The sequence below is a fragment of the Chiloscyllium punctatum genome, chromosome 6 (assembly GCF_047496795.1).
Source record: "Chiloscyllium punctatum isolate Juve2018m chromosome 6, sChiPun1.3, whole genome shotgun sequence".
NCBI lineage: Eukaryota > Metazoa > Chordata > Chondrichthyes > Orectolobiformes > Hemiscylliidae > Chiloscyllium > Chiloscyllium punctatum.
The window spans coordinates 13,682,967-13,704,978 of NC_092744.1; the positions used below are offsets into that span (position 1 = coordinate 13,682,967).

A 22,012-nucleotide genomic window follows, 5' to 3' on the forward strand; every position below is an offset into this window, starting at 1 on the left:
TTTTGATTTCAGGTGGCATGGTGGCTCAGTGGTTAGCACTGCTACCTCACAGTGCCAGAAACCTGGGTTCGATTCTAGCCTCAGGTGACTGTGCAAACTCCACAGACATTTTCCACATGTCTGTGTGGGTTTCCTCCAGATGCTCCGGTTTCCTCCCACAATCCAAAGATGTGCAGGTTATGGTGAATTGACCATGCATAATTGCCCATAGTGTTCAGGGATGTGTAGGTTAGGTGCATTTGGCAGAGGTAAATATAGAGTAATGGGGAATGGGTTTGGGTGGGATACTCTTTGGAGAGTCAGTATACACTTGTTGGGCTGAAGGTCCTGTTGCCACACTGTAGGGATTCTGATTCTATGATTAGTATGAACAGTAAGAAATAACTTTTCCTGAAATAACCAGATAGTCTGCACTGATCTTTTCTGGCCTGACATTCTTTTTTTTAAGTCATTTAGTGACTAATAGACAACCACCCTGAAACTCCTTTTATTGTAAAGACTTCAATAAGCCAGCTATCTCATTGCCCAATATGAAGTGCTGCAACTTGGTTGTCAATGTAAACTGTGACGCATTGTCTCTCTTGCACTGGAAAGATTCAAAACTCTTCAAAGTTTACGCAATAAATTATTTTGTGGTTGTTAGCAGAATGGTTTAGTTCTGCAGATAACTGGTGGTCTTTGGTTTTGAATCTTTATCTTATCTTGCAGTTGAAAGCAGTTTGTAAGAAGGTTTGCAAATGCTGAGACGTTTCAGAACCTAGTCTATCAGATTGTCGGCTCTTTTCTCTGGGACTTGTCTGCGGATTTTTAAAAGAAAATGACAAGCAGAACAAAAGAAAATTGATTGAACATGCTTCCAGTGTTTGCCAAACCAAACCTTTGGCAGCCTTTCTGATGAAATCTGTTTGTGTTCTGTTCTGTTAATTTGTTACTTCAGTTCATGGCCCTATAAACTATTCTTCTCGCGTGTTTGCTCTTTTTTCCTACATTAAATGTTACAAGACCATTTACTTCCAAAATACTGCAGTGAGAGTAGGGCTGCAGCTCTTGGCAACTACAGATTATGCATGTTGTTTTATTGGTACTAGCAATCAGAGTTTACTAAAAGTAACAGCAGTGAATTGTATCGCACCTATCCATGCTCAACTTCATATGTCAGATGAAGAAATGTAGAGCACAAGAATGTACCTTTTTAGCCTTACTCATTTAAAGTACTCAACACTGTCAGTAGGACAGAACTTTGCAGACTTTCGGAAAACTTGGCTCTCCATCAGACTCGAGTGTTCTTCTATTCCACGATAACCTGTATGGTACTGTACAGTTTGGCATGACGTTTGGCAGCTGTATTTGTCACCATGAAACTGCTAGCCCCCAATTTTGGTACAGGTCATTTCACTATAACGTGTGTTCGTCACCACAAATTAGCTCTAAAGTGATTGACAATTAGGGGACGCTATCTCTAAAGCATGAGCTTTTACAATGTGTGTTGGCTATAACGTGATTGCCTTGGCAACACTTTGTGCTATTTCTATTGCGTGATTTTTATATAGTGCAAGGTTACACAAGAAAACAACCATCCCATATAGAAGAACTATTTATATTGTCTTTTCTGTTTCCTTTGACTTCTGTGCAAGAATGGAAGCACTTTGCTTTCAGTTGGACAGATTGTAGAGTTTACCATCTCTGACCTAGCATGAACTCAAAGGCACATACTGCACATCTACATGGTGCTAGCTGTTTAAATGGAAACCCCTCTGCTAAGGTTTGCTTTCACGGGTTCTCCTTTTACTCCACACAGCAAGGAAGCCTCATTGCAGGGAGTTAGAAAATTCTGCTAACTTGGACCCGAAGTGTTAACATCCCTATTAATGCAGGGCTCAATGCAGATATCCAGGAAAAGCAACTGTCACCTTCGCCACCTCTTAAAAACATGTATGGCGTGACATCAAGCTGACTCTTCAGACCAAATTGTAGAGCTGTGAAGCACGGATTGCTTACAGCTGGAACTGCCTATCTGAGGGTGCAATGGAATGCAGGTTGTCTTGGCTTTCAAAAGAAAGTTAGAACACAATCTGAAGAGGAAATATTTAAGATCACAAGGAAAAGGTCAAGGGGATGGTACACTGAAATGCTGTTTGAGAGCCAAATGGTGGCCACCTGTGCTGTAACCACCTGCATGTGGACATTCTATTGTGCAGTTCTGTATCCTGGCCTCCACCTGACTAATGTTAGCCTCCTAAAGTATTTAAGGGTATTGAGAGAGGCTCTTAATTGAGTATGGTTCTCTGCTGTGGCCAGCCCTTCACCAATCATTTATATTTTAAAGTAGTTAAGTTTCAGATGGTGGCCAAGAAGCGGGCATGAAGTAATTTGTTCAGGAATGTAGTTATTTAAAAATTCATCAACACTTAATTTTGTCATAAAGCTTCATCTTTAAATATACCACAGCAGAATCCACTCTTCTGTAACAAATAGGCATAGTTCGATTGTTTCTACAGTTTATAATTCTCATTTTATTGTAAAAGCCAGTTTTCTTGTAATATAAATTTACTGGCAGTCTAACCACATTCAATCTAATATTCCTGTTTGTTTTCCTCAGGTATTGAATGCTCAGCGGGCTGGATACAAAGCTGCCATAGTACATAATGTTGACTCTGATGAACTTATTAGTATGGGGTCCAATGATGGTAAGTAGGCTAGTAACTGTACTAAGGAGGTAAAAACAATGACTGCAGATGCTGGAAACCTGATTCTGGATTAGTGGTGCTGGAAGAGCACAGCAGTTCAGGCAGCATCCAAAGAGCTTCGAAATCGACATTTCGGGCAAAAGCCCTTCATCAGGAATCAAGGCAGTGAGCCTGAAGCGTGGAGAGATAAGCTAGAGGAGGGTGGGGAGTACAATGGGTGAGTGGGGGAGGGGATGAAGGTGATAGGTCAGCGAGGAGAGCGTGGAGTGGATAAGTGGAAGAGGAGATAGGCAGGTAGGACAAGTCCGGACAAGTCATGGGGACAGTGCTGAGCTGCAAGTTTGGAACTAGGGTGAGGTGGGGGAAGAGGAAATGAGGAAACTGTTGAAGCCCTCTGCTTAGTAACTGTACTAAGTTAGAATCTCAGCTGCTTCAGTGTTAGCAGGCTTGTGGAACAAAAGACTCATCTTCACCTTTATATCTTTCATTATGTTGTCTGGCACTAGCCCTGTGTGTACTCAGCCCCTTATACATTCACGGCTGTGTGGCCAAATTCAGCTATAATTCAGTTTACAAATTTGCTGATGACAGCATCTTAGAGGATTGAATCTCAAACAACACCGAGACAGAGTACATAGCTTAAAGCTCAAAGAAATACGTAGCTTAGTGACATCCTGTAAAGATACCAACTCCTTCAATGTCAGCAAAATAAAGGAGCTGACTTCAGGAAGCGGAGTGGAGGGCACATCTCTGTCTGCCTCCATGGTGCTGAAGTGGAGATGTTTGAGAACTTAATGTTCCTAAGAGTAAATGTCACCAATAATCTGTCTTGATCCAGTCACATTGACGCTACAATCAAGAAAGCATACCAATTCCTCTACTTTCTCAAAAGGCTAAGGAAATTTGCATGTCCCCAATGATTCTTACCAATTTTTATGGGTGCACCACTGAAAGCATTCTATCCAGAAAGAAATAGAGTTGTGAATGCAGTCTAGTCCATTACACAAATCTGCCTTCCTTCTGTTGATTCCAATAACACTTTGCGCAGCCTTGGGAAAGAACCAACATAATCAAATACCCCACCCACCCCGGTTATACTTTCTTCCACCCTCTTAAGTTGCACAGAAGATAGAAAGATTTGAAAACACGTACCAACACATTGAAGAACCGCTTTCCTGCTGTTACCAGTCTTATGAACAGACCTCTCACATATTATAATCTTTCTCTGTAACTGTAACACTGTTCTGCGTTTTGTTCTATTACCCTGTTTACTTAAGTAAGGTATGATTTCTCAAGATAACATGCAAAACATACTTCCACAATCTCAGTACATGAGACTATAAGAAATCAAAGAGGATAGATAGGCTTTGAACAGATCCAGCAGCTTAAAGCAGGGATTCCTGTAGGCCCTGTGGATTATCAGAATTGTACTCTAACACTATCTACAACCTCGAGGCCTGGCATATCCCTAACTGTACCAATAGGATCAAGCTCAGGAATCAATTTTCCTTCTATGATGTATGCAGGTGGGTATGCCAGGAGCAGCACAAGGCATGCCTAAAAATGATGAGTCAATTTGATGAAGCTACAGCATAAGACTAATTGTATACCAACAGCATAAGCAGCATGTTAGACAGGGCTAAGTTATTCCACAACCGATAGATCAGATATAAGCTCTGCAGTCCTGCCGCATCCAGTCATGAATGTTAATGAAAAGATAACCAACTTGAAGATAAAGGTGGCAGCTCCACAAAACCTTTGAGTGCAGTTTGCTTGACACCATCCAGGACATAGTAGTCTGCTTGGGGAGCACATCGACTTCCTCTTCTGATTTTCAATATCAACAATATCTGTCATCTGCAGGATCCCAGCAGAAATTCAACACTACTCAATGCTTTACAATCCTGTACAACTGCCACCTAGAAGGACAAAAAGATAGCAGTTGCATCGGAAGAAAGCCACATGCAAGTACTCTCACACACCGCCCCCCCCCGCCAATACCAACCTATTGAGTATCTGAATTTCAATTCTCCAGTTAACCAAAACCAAAGTATTTCCCTTTGAAGAATGTTTTATTTTTAGATTACGTTAAGAGTCCGGAGGTTTAAGAAAATTGAAGTTTTGCTTTCATCAACATTTAGTTGTAATGTAGATATGACCTGTTTTCATGTGAAACGCATGACCTTTATAGGTGGAGTCTCACTTTATTATGTAGAATTTTGACTTGACATCCAACTTATACTGCAAATGTAGTGAAGTGATTTCAATTCTGCACCATCACTAAACTTAAGGAGTGTGATGTACCATTGCAAAAAAAACTAAATGTTCAATTTAGTATCCTGATACCTTCCCAGTCCCCCTCACAGGAAGGTGTGATAGTGGGGGAATGTTGCAAATATGGATAACAAAGTTATAAAAGCACTGGTGAAAGCTTGGTTTTAAAATGTGCATATTTTCACAAAACTGCTGTTTTCCTGTTGAGACCCTCCTTGTTTCAATTAATTACCCCAAACTTATTTTCAAATTTAATTTTGAAATGTAACCATTAAATAAAATATGGTAGTGAGAAAAAAATAGCATAGACTTAAAGATCGTTTCTTTATTGGGTAAGATCTATTTTGTCTTATGCAAAATTACAGGATAGGTTCACTAAAGCTCTCATTCCATATTGCTGTAATGCTCTATATGATAAACTTTTACAACGTAGTTTCAGCCTCAACTAGTGTAAGACAACAAGGTTATAAGGCTGAAGTGGGCCATTTAGCCTATCGAGATTGCTAGTCCATCAGTTAAATCATGGCTGGGCTGATCTGATCATCCACATCCCCATTTTCCTCACCTTTGTCCATAACCCTTGATTTCCTTACTAATTAAAGATTTGTCTGTCTTGGCCTTGAGTATACTTAATAACACAGCCTCAGCCCACTGCAGTAAAGAATTCCATACATTCACTACTGAGAGAAAAAACTCAACTCTGTGTTAAATGTGCAACTCCTTATTCTGAGATCATGTCTGAGACACTCCCAAAAAGGGGAACAACCTTTTTCCAAATCTTGCACATTTCAATAAGGTTGTGTCTAATCCTTAACTCTAAGCAGCACAAGACTAATCTGCTCAACCTGTTTTCCTAAGACAGTCACTCCATACCCAAGTTCAGACTAGAAGTGATGACGACCTCGTGGGGTTTTCATTAGGCCATTAATCCAGAGATTTAGGAACATGCTGGAGACCAAGGGTTGAATCCTATCATAACAGATGGCAGAATTTGAATTCCTTTTAAATCTGGAATCAAATCTAATGATCTTAGAATCATTATCAATTGTTGGAAAAGCCTATCTGGTTCACAAATGTCCTTTAGGGAAGGTAACTGCTGGTTATACCAGTCTAGCTGACATCATTTGAGTATAAACAAAACGGATAAAAGTATTCCATTTGTAGATTTTTTAAGTGGAGTGGAGCTTTCATGTAGGATTAGTTTGAGTAGGTGAAGAGGAGAGGAGGTGCTCTTCTATTTTCCTTCCAATCCCTTTATTTGCTTACTTAACCACCCAGTGTTTGGCTCCTCAATTACAGCTGAAGGCATTGCTTGGTGAGAAATTTCACTTATAATAAATTGGTATGGATAAAATATGGCATGGCCATCTGGCCAAGTAGCATGTGGAAAACCTGAAGCACTTTGTGTCCCAGGTGAACATAGCAGGAAGCATCACCGTATAGAAAAGTAAGAGCTTCCTGTTTCGTAATTTGGGTCAGAGCAGGAGTCATTGTGCATAGTGAGGCCGAGGACTATGTGGATAGCATGCTTAGGATGTGGTCACACCACAACTTAAGAAAGTGCAAGAAATAAAGGATGGGTGATTGCTTTGTTTTTTTTTGCTTTGGATTCTGTGGGTAGCGGTTCCTTCAAAACCACAGTCAGAACCAAGTCACTGACACATAATGGGGAAAAAGAAAAGTGGAATACAGTAATGATGGGGCATTTTGTAGTTTGAGGAAAATGTTGGCATTTCTACTGCCATAAATGTGATTCCAAGCTAGTATGTTATCTTCCTGGTGTTAAGGTCAAGAATATAGCTTTTGCTGAGACAGGACTTTCTTGGCGAGGGCGAGCAGCCAGAGGTCATGGTCCATTTCAGTATCAATGACTTGAGTAGGAAGTGACAGCAGATTTGAGGGAATAGGCAGGCAATTGAAAAGCAGGACCTCCAAAATTCTAAATGCAGAATTATATACCGCTTCATATATTTGTGCGTATCAAATCAGAAGAATTGAGGAATTGAACGTGTAGCTAAAAAACTGGTGTAGGAAAGAGGGCATCCAGTACCTGAAGCATTGGGACCAGTTCAGGAGAAGATGGGTTGTATTTTGGCAGGATTGGGGTTGACTCCCTCAGAGGGAAGTTAGCTAAAGGAAAGCTCAAAGTGGTTGAATTTGAGGGAAACAACATGAATTCAAGGAAGCAGAAGAGCAGTAAGCCAAAGCAAAGGCATGCCTCTTTCCAAACTGGACACCAGTTAAAAGGCTGACCTAAATACAGATCTAAATAATAGCATTTGCGAAAAAGTTGATTTAACAGTACAACAATTTACAGGCCCTTCAGCCCTCGATGTTGTGCCGACCTTTTAAACTACTCTTAAGATCAAAATAACCTACATACCCTTCATTTGATAATCATTCATGTGCTTAAATATCCTAATGTAGTAGAGTCAGGTACCACCGCTGGCAGTGCATTCCAAGCACCCACCACTCTATAAAGGACCTACCCCTGACATCTCCCCTGAATCTTCCTCCAATCACCTTAACATTGTGCTCCCTTGTGATAGCCATTTTAGCCCTGGGAAAAAGTCCTACAATCCACACTCTCTATGCCTCTCATTATCATTGTACACTTCTATCAAGTCACCTCTCATCCTTCTTTGCTCCAATGAGAAAAGCCCTAGCTCCCTCAACCTTTCTTCATGCCCATCAGTTGAGAGAGCATCCTGGTAAATCTTCTCTGCACCCTATCTTAAAGCTTCCACATCCATCCTATAATGAGGTGACCAGAACTGAAGACATTATTCTAAGTGTAGTCTAACCAGGGTTCTGTGGGCTACAGCATAACCTCGTGGCTCTTAATCTCAATCCCCCTGCTAATGAAAGCCCAACACACCGTACGCCGCCTTAACAACTCTATCAACTTGGGTGGCAACTTTGAAGGATATATGGACATGAACCCAAAGATCCCTCTGTTCCACCACACTGCCAAGAATCCTGCCTTTAACCATGTAATATGCATTCAGGTTCAACCTTCCAAAATGAATTATTTCACCAGTTTCCAGGTTGAGCTCCATCTGCCATTTATCAGCCCAGTTCTGCATCCTATCAATGTCCTGTTTCAAACTACAACAGCCCTCCACACCATCCACAACTCCAGCAGCCTTTGTGTCATCAGCAAACTTACTAACCCACACTTCCACTTTCTCATCCAAGTCATTTATAAAAATCACCAAGAGCATAGGTCCCAGAACTGATCCTTGCCGAACACCACTGGTCACCAAGTTCCAGGCTGAATACTTTATATCTCCTACTAGCCTCTACCTTGTATGGGCCAGTCAGTTCTGTATCCAGACAGCCAAATTTCCCTGTATCCCATGCTTCCTTACTTTCTAAATGAACCTACCATGTGGAACCTGATCAAACGCCTTGCAAAGATCTATGTACACCATATGCACTTATCTACCTTTGTCAATGTGTTTTGTCACATCCTCAACGAATTCACTAAAGCTTGAGGCATGACCCACCCCTCTCAAAGCCATACTGACTGATTTGAATGCAAAAATTGATGTAAATCGATGTAATTTAATTGCTATTATTAGAGATGTGACTACAAGATAAGTTGAAAACTGAATATCTATTTGACTGTTGAGAAGGATAGGCAATAGGGAAAAGATGTAGTAACATTTCAAATAGGGGATGATGGTGCATTAGTAAACGAAGCTCTTCAAAGGATAGAGGCATAGTCAGTTTTGGTGGAATAAAGAAACTGCAACAGGAAGCAACTATTGGTGAGGATTGTTTGTAGCGCACCAAACTGAAATATTAATTTTGGCATGCTACAAATCAAGAAATCAGAGATACATGTGATGTGGATAGTATAGAATAGACTTAGCCAGGTTAATGCGAAGAACTGTATCGGATAAATCTTGTGTGTGTATGTGATGGGTTTCTGGAACATTGTTTACCAACTGGGGATTGGGTTATTTTCATAGAAGTGCGGAAGAAACTCTTTGGCCCACTTGAATCTGCACCAACACGTGAGAAACCTCTGACCTTCAACCTAATTCCATTTACTAGCACTTGGCCCATGATCTTGAATGTTATGACATGACAAATTCTCATCCATGTACTTTTTTAAAGGATGTGAGGCAGCTTACCTCTACCTCCAGGCATTCTTACCCTCTGGATAAAAAGGTTTTTCTTCACACCCTTGTACCCCTAAATCTTATGCCCCTCACCTTGAACCAGTGTCCTTACTGACCCTCCAACTAAGGGGAAGAGCAGCTGTTTATCCATTTTTGTCTGTGTACCTCATAATCTTGTACACCACATTCGGATCGCTCCTCTGTTTTCTCTGCTCCAATGAAAACAACTCGTCAAACTTAAATTTCCATTGCAGGCAATCCAGGTGAATTTCCTCTGCACCCTCTCCAGTGCAATCCTTCCTGTAATATGGCAACCAGAACTAATTTTGGAATTAATGCTGTGTAATGAGAAAGGGCTAATTAAAATCCTTACTGCAAAGGAGCATTTCAGAAACAGTAACTGTAATATGGTTGATTTTTATGAAATTTCAATGCGCCATTGTTAATTTTGAAGTTAGGCTCTTAAATCTGACCAAAGGAAACAAGCATATGAAGGACAAGTTGACTGTGGTGGGTTGGAAAAATTCTGTAAAATATTTGCCCATAGATAGGCAATGGCTATCAATTAAGATCTAAGTAATTGCACAGGCATTCAAATGGAAAGACATATGATCATAGTCAATGAAGAAAGTTAATGATTGCATTAGCTCAAAGTAACTTGCATATAAAGATGCCAGAAATAATGGTACCCCTGAGGACTGGGAGCATTTTGGAATCCAGCAAAGAAGGACCTGGAAAGCAAATAGTGAACATAATGTAAGCATGTGGACACTCAAAGCTTTTTTTAAAACAAGCTACATGAAAAGGAAAGTGAGGATAAATATAGGCCCAATACTGAGAACACAAGAATTTAATGGAGGTAAAAGCAAGGACTGCAGATGCTGGAAACCAGATTCTAGATTAGAGTGGTGTTGGAAAAGCACAGCAGTTCACGGAGGGAATGGTCTTTGCGGGAGGTGGAAAGGGGTGGGGAAGGAAGTTAATGAGTTGCTCAACCTCCTCGCAGGAGCACGAAGTGGCGTCAGTGCTGTTATCAATGTAGCGGAGGAAGAGGTGGGGAGTGGTGCTGGTGTAACTACCTTAGCATAACCTTAACCTTCGCATAAACCAAATCATCTGATAATATTTCCGCCACTTCCAAACAGACCCCACAACCAGGGATATATTTCCCCCTCTACCCCTTTCCACCTTCCGCAAAGACCATTCCCTCTGTGACTACCTGGTCAGGTCCACGCCCCCCCCCCCCCCCCCCCCCCAAACAACCCACCCTCCCATCCTGGCACCTTCCCCTGCCACAGCAGGAATTGCAAAACCTGTGCCCACACCACCTCCCTCACCTCCATCCAAGGCCCGAAAGGAGCCTTCCACATCCATCAAAGTTTTACCTGCACACCCACCAATATCATTTATTGTGTCTCTTGCTCCCGATGCGGTCTCCTCTACATTGGGGAGACTGGATGCCTCCTAGCAGAGCACTTCAGGGAACATCTCTGGGACACCCACACCAATCAACCACATCGTCCCATGGCCCAACATTTCAACTCCCCCCGCCCACTCAGCCGAGGACATGGAGGTCCTGGGCCTCCTTCACCGCCGCTCCCACACCACCAAATACCTGGAGGAAGAACACCTTATCTTCCGCCTCAGAACACTTCAACCCCAGGGCATCAATATGGACTTCGCCAGTTTCCTCATTTTCCCCTTCCCCCACCTCACCCCAGTTCCAAACTTCCAGCTCAGCACTGCCCCCATGACTTGTCCTACCTGCCTATCTTCCTTTCCACCTATCTACTTCACTCTCCTCTCTGACCTATCACCTTCATCCCCACCCCCATTTACCTATTGTACTCTTTGCTACCTTCCCCCATCATCCTCCCTGACCTATCACCTCCATCCCCTCTGCCATTCACGTATTGTACTCTATGCTAATTTCTCCCCACCCCTACCTTCCCCTCATTTATCTCTCCAACCTGCAGGCACTCTGCCTGTATTCCTGATGAAGGGCGTTTGCCCGAAACGTCGATTTTCCTGCTCCTCGGATGCTGCCTGAACTGCTGTGCTTTTCCAGCACCACTCTAATCAAGTATTTAATGGCTAGCAAGGAATTGCTGAGAAGTTCAATAGTTACTATGTTTTCATTGAAGAGAATACAGAAAATCTCCTAGAAATGAGGCACCCAAGGGCCATCTGTAATTGAGGAGCTGTAAAGAAATTAGTATTCATAAAGATAGTACTTCAAACATTAGCTGGATTGTGGGTTGATAAATCTCCTGGATAGATGCACTTTATCTGAGTGTTGAAGGAAGTAGCAGTAGAGATAATGGCTGCATTGGTGGTCATCTTTCACAATTCCACAGGTTCGAGAAAGGTTCTGTCTGAATTAAAGGTAGTAAATGCAACCCCACTTTTTAAGAAAGGGGGAAGAGTAGAGAATACAGACTTGTTAGCTTGATTTCAGTAGTTGAACAAATGTTACAATCTATTATAAAGGCTGTGATGGAATATTCAGGAAAAAATGGCTAAATTTGGCAGAGTCAACCTGGATTTATGAAAGGGAAAACCTGTTTGACAAACTTTTTGGAGTTTTGAGCATGTTTCTCGTAACATAAGGATAAAGAGAACCAGTGGATGTGATTGCTCTTAGAGTTTTCAGAAGATTTTTGGTAATGTCCTATACAAGAGGCTATTTAAACAAAGTCAGAGCACATGGAATTGAAAATATTATACTAGTATGGATTGAGAATTGTTTAATGGAATGCAGAAAGTCGAAATAAATGGATCATTCTCAGCATGGCATGCTGTTTCTAGTCTTGTACCATCCAGGTCAGTGCTCGGTTCTCAACTGTTCACAGTTGATGTGAATGTGCGAAGTCCAATGTAATTTTTCCAAATTTGCTAATTTCACCAAAATGGGTGGGAACAGAAGTTGTAAAGAGAATGTAAAGAAGCTTCGAGATGACTTAGACAGGCTACATGAATGGGCGAGCACATGGCTGATGGAATATAATGTGAATATGTGTCAAATTATTACTAATTTCATGAGAGTACAGCAATTTTTCTTGACTGGGAGGTCAAAAGATGCTACTGATTTGGAGGAATTAATCAATTGTCTTCAAGCTACGAAGTGATTTTAAACCCGATCATTGGATACCTCTGACACAGCAACCTCCAAAGGTTAATGCTGTACTCTTTAATAGAATTTGACTGTTAGTATTACTGTCTATAGTTGGACTTGTTAAAGTAATGATGCAATGGATGTAAAGGTAATGTGCAAGCCTATCTCATTTCTAAGCTTTTTAAAAAAAAATTGCTACTTTCATAAACAAAACTGCCATCTTTGACATGGGTTGAGGTAGCTAAAGAACTTCCAAAAGAATTAATAATTCAATGGTAATGTTGATGCCAGAACTTTTGCAAAGGATGTTCAGAAAATGAAACATCCACATATGTTCTGGTGTAACAGTGAATTGCATCCGAGTCTTTCATCTTCAAATGGCAAGCTTTCAACTCAACCAAGTCATCAGCCACATGTAAAGTCAAACTTTGGGAGCAGACGAAATGTGATCGTAATAAACTTACTGTCCTCACATGAGTCAATTGTGTGAAGAATTGAATTAAGCCAAGACGTTTGGGGGTGATGGGTGAGTCAGTTAAGATCTAAAACTGTTAACTAACATCATTACACTCCATTCATCAGGAACAGATTGTTTGTGGAGGAGCTGTTCAGTGTGCTGTACTCGTTCTCTTTATTAACAAAGCTGTGAGAATGTTTCAGTCGTACTAACATGAACTTACACTTGAGTTGAGCTTAATGTCTTGCATTAGAAAGTTGGGCATCTTTGATGTAACTTTGTTAAATGGAGCTTATTACCTAATACTTATCAAGATTTGGCTGTACTTCTGCCCTTATGGGCATCCTTCTCCATATGTCATCAGTAAGAGATTGATACCAATGGGATTGGTGTCAGTGAATCTACCCAGGTAGTTACAGCAGAAAGAATTTCTGTAGTTGGCACCAGGTTATTGGAGTTTTGATCCCAGTTGATATTAATAATTGGTAAGAAAGATCTTTAAAGGAAACCTGGCTTTACAAATCAATACTTTGTTTGCAGTTGATTACCATGGTGGTTACTCCCTGAAGTAAATTCACACACAAGGCTGCAGATATTCCGTAACAATAGAGCACAAATTTATTACGTATTTATAATATGGTTAGGTTTTGCTATTTGTGTTAAGATTGTAAGATCATATGTGTCTGCCTGTTTTCAAAAAATCAATTCTAGAGAAATATTACTCCCATTTCAACTCAAGTTTTTTCTTACATTTAACAGACTTTATCCCAGTTTATTTCCCTTGGAGCATTGAGGATGTTTTACAAGTTCTTTCCACATATGTGGACATGGATTTTTTTCTGATGGATTATAACACTTGTCAATTGAGATAGCTGGAACACTTCAATGTGCTCTCAACACTGAGACCCCACTAACCAAAAGATACTTCTATTAGACTAACTGGTTCCCCTGAATTGAATTCTTCATTCTTCTGAACTGAAGCTAAACTAATACAATAGTTAAACTAAGCCTTTTGTCTGTTTGTAAATTCTCAGTATAAACATCCTATCCATTAACATTACAGTTGTCTTGCCAGGCACTTGACAAAAGTCATATACCTTCCTGGAAATTGTACACTTTCAAATTTTCAAATGACTTTCTGACGCTTAAGTACACCTTCACACAACTAACCAAGCCCCTCTGTCTCTCTTTTAAAATTGAAAAATCAAGTGATTATATATTAACCTTTATATCATATTGGTAATTGATGCAAATTATGTGAATGATCTGCAGTGCTTTTCAATGTTCATGGTAGATGGAGTCTCCATGTTATGGTACATAACCTTGGTTTTCCTGATGCTAATTGTCAGTCCAAATTTTTTGCAGCCTCAAACAACCAGTCTATTAGCTGCAAATGAACTTCTGTGTGGGATATCAATGCTGTCTCATCGCAAACAGGAACTGATGGACTATGACATTATGCATTTTGTTCTTAACACATTATTTTGAACAGTTTGTTGTCCTCTTTAGCACACGTATTTACATTGTCATTTGATTTGCCAAAAGCTTGCTATAGCAGTAGGGAGTGAAATATGCCAGAGATGGCACCAGTACACAGTCTTGCTTTACCCATCTGTTGGTCTTGAAAGAGCTTTGCTTCATTGTAAGTGATGGAACATCTCGTGAAAAGAAGAAATAGCACCCAGGAGCAGCCTATTTTCTGAAGCAATGTTAAGAATCGATCTCTGCTGATGATCGAATGCTTTTTCAAGGTCTACAATGGCAATGTAGAGTGGTTTGCACTGTGCACAGTGCTTCTCCCAAAGCTGTCAGCTGTAAAGTCGCACTGAGAGTCTGGTAGATGCAGGACACCAGGATCTGCAATTTGGTCAGAGTGAAAACAATTCATAACCAGAAAATTGCTCAATATTTGTTGCAATCACCGTAATAGCTATTGTATGTATGAAATGACTGTTTGTTTTTATTGAACATTTTCTTGAGGTATAAAGTTTTCCTTCCAGAGAAAAATGTTCATAGTAACTATAGAACAGTGCCTGTTCTCCACATTTAATGATTTTAGGTACAAAACTATTTTTCTTGGCATTTGATTGTTGGTAAAGCCATCCGTAACTGGCCTTGAATTAAGCAGCTTGCTTAAACATTTCAGAAGGCAGATAACAGTTAACCACATTGGTGAGGATGGAGGAGTGAGTAGATTAAAGATTTATCCAAATGACTTATTGTTTACATTTCATCCAAAAGCTAAAGGCATCAAAATGTACTCATCTAAGGAAGCAAATGACAGTCATTAGAAGAGGCAAAGAAGCAGTTCACATGAAGGACACTTATGGCAGATTTCATTGTTTAATGGATTCCTTCTCTTCCTCCGCACGCGCCCCACCCCCCCCACCCCCAACAAAAGCCTGGCCACCCCCATTTATCTCCAGATACAGCACATTATCCTCCGTCATTTTTGCCACCTGCAATCAGATACCACCACCAAAGATATTTCCCTCCCCATCTCTATCTGCGTTCTGCAGAGACCATTCCCTCCATGACTCCCTCTTTAGATCCATGCCTCCCACCGGCCCACCCTGACGGTTTATTTTAGTAATAGCATTCTCCATTGACTAGATTGTGGAGTAATCCTTCACCTACTTTTTCATGTGCTTGCAAAATTCAGGGATGATCATCAACCCTGCCCTTATCTTCAGGAGAGCTGTTGCAGTTGCTGTTATACCTTGTTCCTTTCTTGATTCCTTCACATTATACATCTCAATATATGTCTGTATTTAGCAAACATTTAACCTTTGCTCTGGTTCATAAATTGGAGCAGAAGTGAAAAGCCATCCTGAAAGTTAATTACTTGGACAGGGGACTATATTTAATATGATCCAACTGGCAGTGAGAAAGTTTTACTTTATCTTACCACAAATTTCCAGTTCCTTGATCATGAGAACATGAGAAACAATGGGCACAGTGCATGAATGCCAGTATAATTCAACCTTAATTATTTGAACTTTTTCTCTTTCCCCCCCCCCCCCTTTTTTTTTGGGATTTCAGCAATGCTAACTAAATGCAGGTAGATACAGATTACGTGTCCAGATAATTCACCAACTTATTTAAAGAAGGGCGCATGTTGCATTGTATCAATACCGCTCTTTTGTGTGTAATCTTCTATTTTAAGTGACCAATAAATTTATCTATTTCAGTCCTGTAAGTTTAGATGAATTTTTAAATGATCTGATCATATGATTTATTAATCAAATGAATCTTGGTTCAGCTATGGTTGACATTTCGAAATGCACCTAACAATCTGAATCCGCACTTGCATTGTCTGTGCTGAGAGAGAATGTATTGTCTGTATTGGACAGAGCATCATGGGGATGAAATTTGAAATATTTGTCCATTTGGCTTTTTTTCCTTCAAACTGCTCTTAATTTTCTCTGCTATTTAATGTCTTTAGTTTCCTACAGATGAGTTGCCTTTTAGTTTTTGGATGGAACATAAACAATAACTATAAAGTCATTTGGGTTAATCTCTAATCTCCTTATTCTTCCAACACAACAAAACTCTGGAGTAGGCTGAGAGGCAGGAGGGCTGATAAATCCAGTGGATAGTCTGAAAGCAAGCACAATGCTGGAGAAACTCAGCAGGCCTGGAAGCAATATTTTAGAAGAAGTTGAGTTATCCTGGACACTGTTAACCATTTCTCTCTCCACAGAAGCCATCAAACCTGTTGAGTTTCTCCAGCATTTTAGTTTCCACATCTGCAATGTGTTGTTTTGGATTCCACATTGAGAGTCTGACAATCCCAAGCCCAACGTTGACCTCTTCTTGTTTTTACCTAGTTGATTTTAACCCTACTGCAAATCCTCTTGCAAGGATGCCTGCCTTGAAGAAGATTAACTCCTCTCTCCATAAGTCACTCTGCAGGCACCCTGCCTCTATCCCTGATGAAGGGCTTTTGCCCAAAACATCGATTTTCCTGCTCCTCAGATGCTGCCTGACCTGCTGTAGTAAATTTTGGCAGCGTATGCAATATCACTTAACATCAGCTGAACTCATTCCTGATCGACTTTCAGATATTGCATTTCTGTATTCTTCTCATCCCTAACCTAGAAGCATTGTGACAAACTGAATTGTCGGTGGAGCTGGATGCAGAACCAGGAATTTGCATCTGAAATTTTCTTTGTTAATGTTAAAGTTGGACAATTGTTTTGTTTTGTGAAATCCAAACTGATTTTTTTTTAAAAAGAGCTTGCCTCATTACAGGCATCTTGTGCTTAATGCAGTTAAGTTTGAAGAACTATCTTAAGATGTAATTTAAATCCTTGTATAATGAGAGCATGCCATTATATCCTGGCAAAAGTGCTTGTGTGGTCCAATTAATCTTTGACCTTTGGAACAGCTGTACATATTATTTTTGAGGAGCATTACCACCTGCAATTTCCCCTCCAAGCCCCATGCCAAGTTGACTTCGAAATATATTGCTATTCTTTCACTGTCGCTGGGTCAAAATCTTGGGTTTTCCTCCCTATGGACATTGTGGGTTTACCTAAAGCACATGTTCATCACCACCTTCCCAAGGGTGACTAGGGACGGGCAATAAATGCTGGTCCAGCCAGCTGCACCCACATCCCATGAGTAAATTTAAATTTTTAAAATTACGTGAAATATTTGAGGAGGAGGAATTATTTTGACAAACTGCAAATAACTTTTTTGATTTGAAAAATAACTATGCAGTGGATTGATGCAGGAAGCAGGAGGAGAATTGCATGATCCCGATCACTCTGGGATTGTGGGTTGAAGTAAGGTGGCACATGGCACCAATTCTTGAATTCAGCCCGGGAATGCAGATTCAGATTTTTTTTGAATGGGGGGGGTTATGGAAACTGAGATTTATCTCACCAATGCAATACAAAGAAGTATTTCACACTTCGTCTTAACACATTCTATTGATAACAAATTGTGTGAAATAACTTGGAGTGGTAACTGAATTAGCCACTACCAATGGTTAACTTGGCCATGACGGCAGTAGCTATTATAAATTAGACTTTTTTAAGCTGTGGGCATTGACTTTGTAATTTTTCTCTACTTCTTATTGTGTCCTCTTTTGAATGGCTTACTTTCCAGGACAAATCATACTGCTCTACATCAACTTTCAGTCTTTAATTTCACCAAATACTAATAACCTTTTTGTTGCTCAGATCCCTTATGTAGCAGTGTTAAAGTTTTCAATGGTTCTGCAGAGTTCTGCTATCTCCAGTCCCCCTCAAATAGGACCTTGTCGTGAAGGTACATGGTGAACCCATCTCTAGCAGTAACAGCAGTACTAATGTGAACTCTGAAACTCATATGGCAATCATTGAAGTCACCAGGTGACAAACACCACTTAACTCTACTGGAACTTTTAAAAAGATTTATATAAACACAACAATACTTCTGTCAGCGAAGTGATATGCTGTCTATTTTATGTTCATCCAAATAATTTCATAACTCAATGGATTGGCCTTAATGGATTGGCCTTTGGAATGTTTCATAAAGTCAACCACTGTTATGAGACCCTTAGGGGTGTGCATTCTGTGATTCAGTTCTATAACTGAATTATGTTATGGTATCTATGTAACACTCTTGATGCAATGCTGCAGTTATCAGAATGTAGATGGCTTTTTTAATAATTAAAGTAGCAGGATATATTATCAATTCAACATGACTAGGTACAAGGTTTAGAAAAATTAATCCAGACTTATGCTCCTCTACAGGGAGAAAGTGAGGACTGCAGATGCTGGAGATCAGCTGAGTGTGATGCTGGAAAAGCATAGCAGGTCAGGCAGCATCTGATGAGCAGGAGAATCAACATTTGGACATAAACCCTTCATCACTGAACTCATCTCTGTGTACCTTGACACCGTCTTGTCCTCCTTTAGTCCAGGAACTCCCCACCTATGTTCGGGACACCACCCACTTCCTTCACCTCCTCTTCCAAGACTCTTGTTTCCCCAACCCCCAACACCTCATCTTCACTATGGACATCCAGTCCCTGTGCACATCCATCCGCCATGACGAAGGTCTCCAAAACCTCCATTTCTTCCTCTTACCCTCATCCACTTGGCTGAACTGGTCCTCACCCTTAACCACTTCTCCTTCCAATCCCCTCACTTCGTGCAAACTAAAGGGAATACCATGGGAACCCGCATGGGACCCAGCTATGCCTGCCTCTTTGTCGGGTACATGGAACAGTTATTCTAATGTAACTACACCGGCACCAACCCCCACCTGTTCTTCCACTGTTGATGACTATATTGGCGCAACCTCGTGTTCCCACAAGGAGGTTGAACAGTTCATCAACTTCACTAACCCCTTTCATCCCAACCTCAAATTCACTCAGACCACCCCGGACACCCCCCACCACTCCCTCACACCCCCCCCCCCCCCCCCTTCCTGGACCTCTCCAGCGACTGACTAACCACAGATTCCTGACAAAGGGCTATGCCTGAAACGTTGACTCTCCTGCTCCTCAGATGCTGTCTGACATGCTGCGCTTTTCCAGCGCCACACTCTCAACTTGCATTCTGTTGTAGTCTGTATTTAATGAAATGTCTTAATCATAGCAGTTTCGAGGAAAAGGCTTATTTAATAACTGATACTTTTGCAACAATCTATAATCTTGGAATATAAGAACAGTTATATATTTTTAAACAACCAGTTCAGATGTGTTATAACATACCTCTGGAGCAAATGTGACTTGAACTTGGGTCACCTTATTCGGCGATAGAGTCACTGCTCCTGAAGCACAAGTTGCCTCCCAAGTTCACTTGAATGCAAAGATGTTGGAAAAAAAATTAGTTGATTTGGTTAAAATTTCAGGATGGTGGACTTCTTGGATGTGTATGAAACTTTTCACACAGGTAGGAGGTACTTCTATTTGAGAAGGTGTTTGTCATGTCTGCCAACACTCCTGAGCTGTAGTGTCATCTCACAATGTGTATTGCCGGAAAGGAGTCCTGAAAAGATCTTTTGAAAAGTTCAAAAGTGCATAAATTAATGTAATATATTTATGCATCTTTAAATTTGTTTCTGATTTTTTTCTCATGATCATTCTGTTTTACAGTTGAGATTTTCAAACAAATCACCATTCCATCTGTGTTTATTGGGGAAGCGTCAGCTAAATATCTTCTGGAAGAATTTAGCTATTTAAGAGGGTAAGTAGTACTTATTTTTGATCAGTCCTTTGGCCCTAATTTTGTCTGAAACTTTTGAACTGAGACTTGAAAGTAAATGAATTTTTTTAAAAAGTCATTCCGAATAGTTCATTTTATACCTCTTGAAAAGTTATGAAATGGTCATTTCTGTGATGTTTCTTTACTGCCATCGATGTCCTCTTATTTCTTTTAACTTTGATGACCTATATAGTGATTCTCCCCTCTGCATCCTTATCATATGGGAGTAAAGAAACATGGTTTTGTCTCCTGTATTAATGTTCTTTCACAGGATCTCAAAACTGCAATCTAGATTAAAGTAGTGTGGAAACAGGCCCTTCAGCCCAACAAGTCCACACCAATCCGCCGAAGCGCAACCCACCCAGACCCATTCCCCTACATTTACCCCTTCACCTAACACTACGGGCAATTTAGCAATGGCCAATTCGCCTAACCTGCACATCTTTTGGACTGTGGGAGGAAACCGGAGCACCCGGAGGAAACCCACGCAGACACTGGGAGAATGTGCAAACTCCACACAGTCAGTCGCCTGAGGCAGGAATTGAACCCAGGTCTCTGGCGCTGTGAGGCAGCAGTGCTAACCACTGTGCCACCGTGTAGACTTTTAACCTCCAACTTGGCATTACCAAATTATGGCCTCCTTTCCCCCAGCGTTGTTTCAACGTTGGTGATCTACGTTATGGTTCTAATTTGTTAAACTCCTATTATGGAGATGAATAGGTGTGGAAATGTCATATCTCTCATTTAGCATCCTGAGTTGTATTTCTAATTCTCCCATCCTTTGTTTCCAATACTATCCTGAGGCAATAAGTACTGGTCTTGCCAATGAAGCTCCCATCCCATGAACAAAAAAAATTAGACAGTATTCAAAGTTATAAGGCTTTTTGAAACCCAAAAATATTTTTTTCAACAAGCATGTTGGTAATCAGCAGTCATGGATTTAAAGTAATTGCAAAAAGAGCACACGTAAGAACTAGGAGCAGAATAGACTATCCAACCCCTTGAGCATGCTGTCCCATTTAATGTAGTCATGACTGATCTCCTCTCTGCCTCAACACCACTTTCCTACCCATTCCTCATAACCCTTTAACCCCATTATTATTTCGAAATCTGTCTGTCTCCTTAAATTTATTCAGTATTCTGGCATCCACTGCGATCTTCAGTAGTGAACTATAGATTCATAAGCCTTTGAGAAAGTAATTCCTTCTCATCTGTTTTAAATCTGCTACCCCTTCATCTAAAAAATATGATTTCTCATTCTCGATTTCCCACAGTGGGGATCCATCTTCTGAATGTCTACTTTGCTAATCCTCTCTAGCATCTTGTGTACATCAATTAAATCTCCGCCCATTCTTCTAAAGCATAGTGAATGAATATAGGCTTAAACTGCGCTATCTCTTGTAAGGCAAACATGAGAAATGAGTTGCAGTTTTTCAGAGGGTCATTAAGATCTGAAATGCACAATTTCAAAGGAGGTGGATCACATTCTACAGGAATTTCAATTTGACAGGTGCTCTGAGAACTGACTTAAGGATTTGTGTTCAAGAAGTTTGAGAGATAGGACCGAAATTAATGAGCTACATCGCAACCCTGGCATAGACATTGAAAGCCTAGTTCAGTGATCGTTAATGAATGTGGATGGTTTCCTTGTTTCAACTCCAAAGTAAACATAGCATTAGTTTTGTTATCTATTCAAATTATTTGGAAATAATAGATGGAAAATGTTGGTTATATAGCAGTATATATTTTTTCATTTGCTACATGTAACTATATTGTTGAATCTGGTTAGAGATTGTGGCTCTCGTGTAGTTCGAGTCAAAGAGATGCACAGAATGGAAACGTACTCTTTGGTCCAGCTCGTCCACGCCAACCAGATTTCCGAACCACATCTAGTCCCATTTGCCAGCACTTGCCCCATAACCCTCTAAACTCTTCCTATTCATATACCCATTTAGATGCCTTTTAAATGTTGTAATTGTACCAGCCTCCACCACTTCCTCTGGCAGCTTATTCCATACACGTACCACCCTCTGCGTGAAAACGTTGTCCCTCAGATCCCTTTTATATCTTTCCCCTCTCACCCTAAACCTATGCCTTCTAGTTCTGGACTCCCCAACCCCAGGGAAAAGACTGTGTCTATGTATCCT

At 40.6% G+C, this 22,012-nt stretch overlaps 1 protein-coding gene across 4 annotated transcripts in view; it reads left to right on the forward strand.

Annotated features, from left to right (window-relative positions):
• rnf13 (ring finger protein 13) overlaps positions 1 to 22,012 on the forward strand; it is a 259,925-nt gene that overhangs the window by 144,041 nt on the left and 93,872 nt on the right. For all 4 annotated transcript variants that reach the window (XM_072572033.1, XM_072572035.1, XM_072572034.1 and 1 more), the window contains 2 exons: positions 2,600 to 2,687; positions 19,757 to 19,847. In XM_072572033.1, coding sequence (XP_072428134.1) covers positions 2,600 to 2,687; positions 19,757 to 19,847 — 179 coding nt within the window. The remainder of the gene's footprint in view (positions 1 to 2,599; positions 2,688 to 19,756; positions 19,848 to 22,012) is intronic.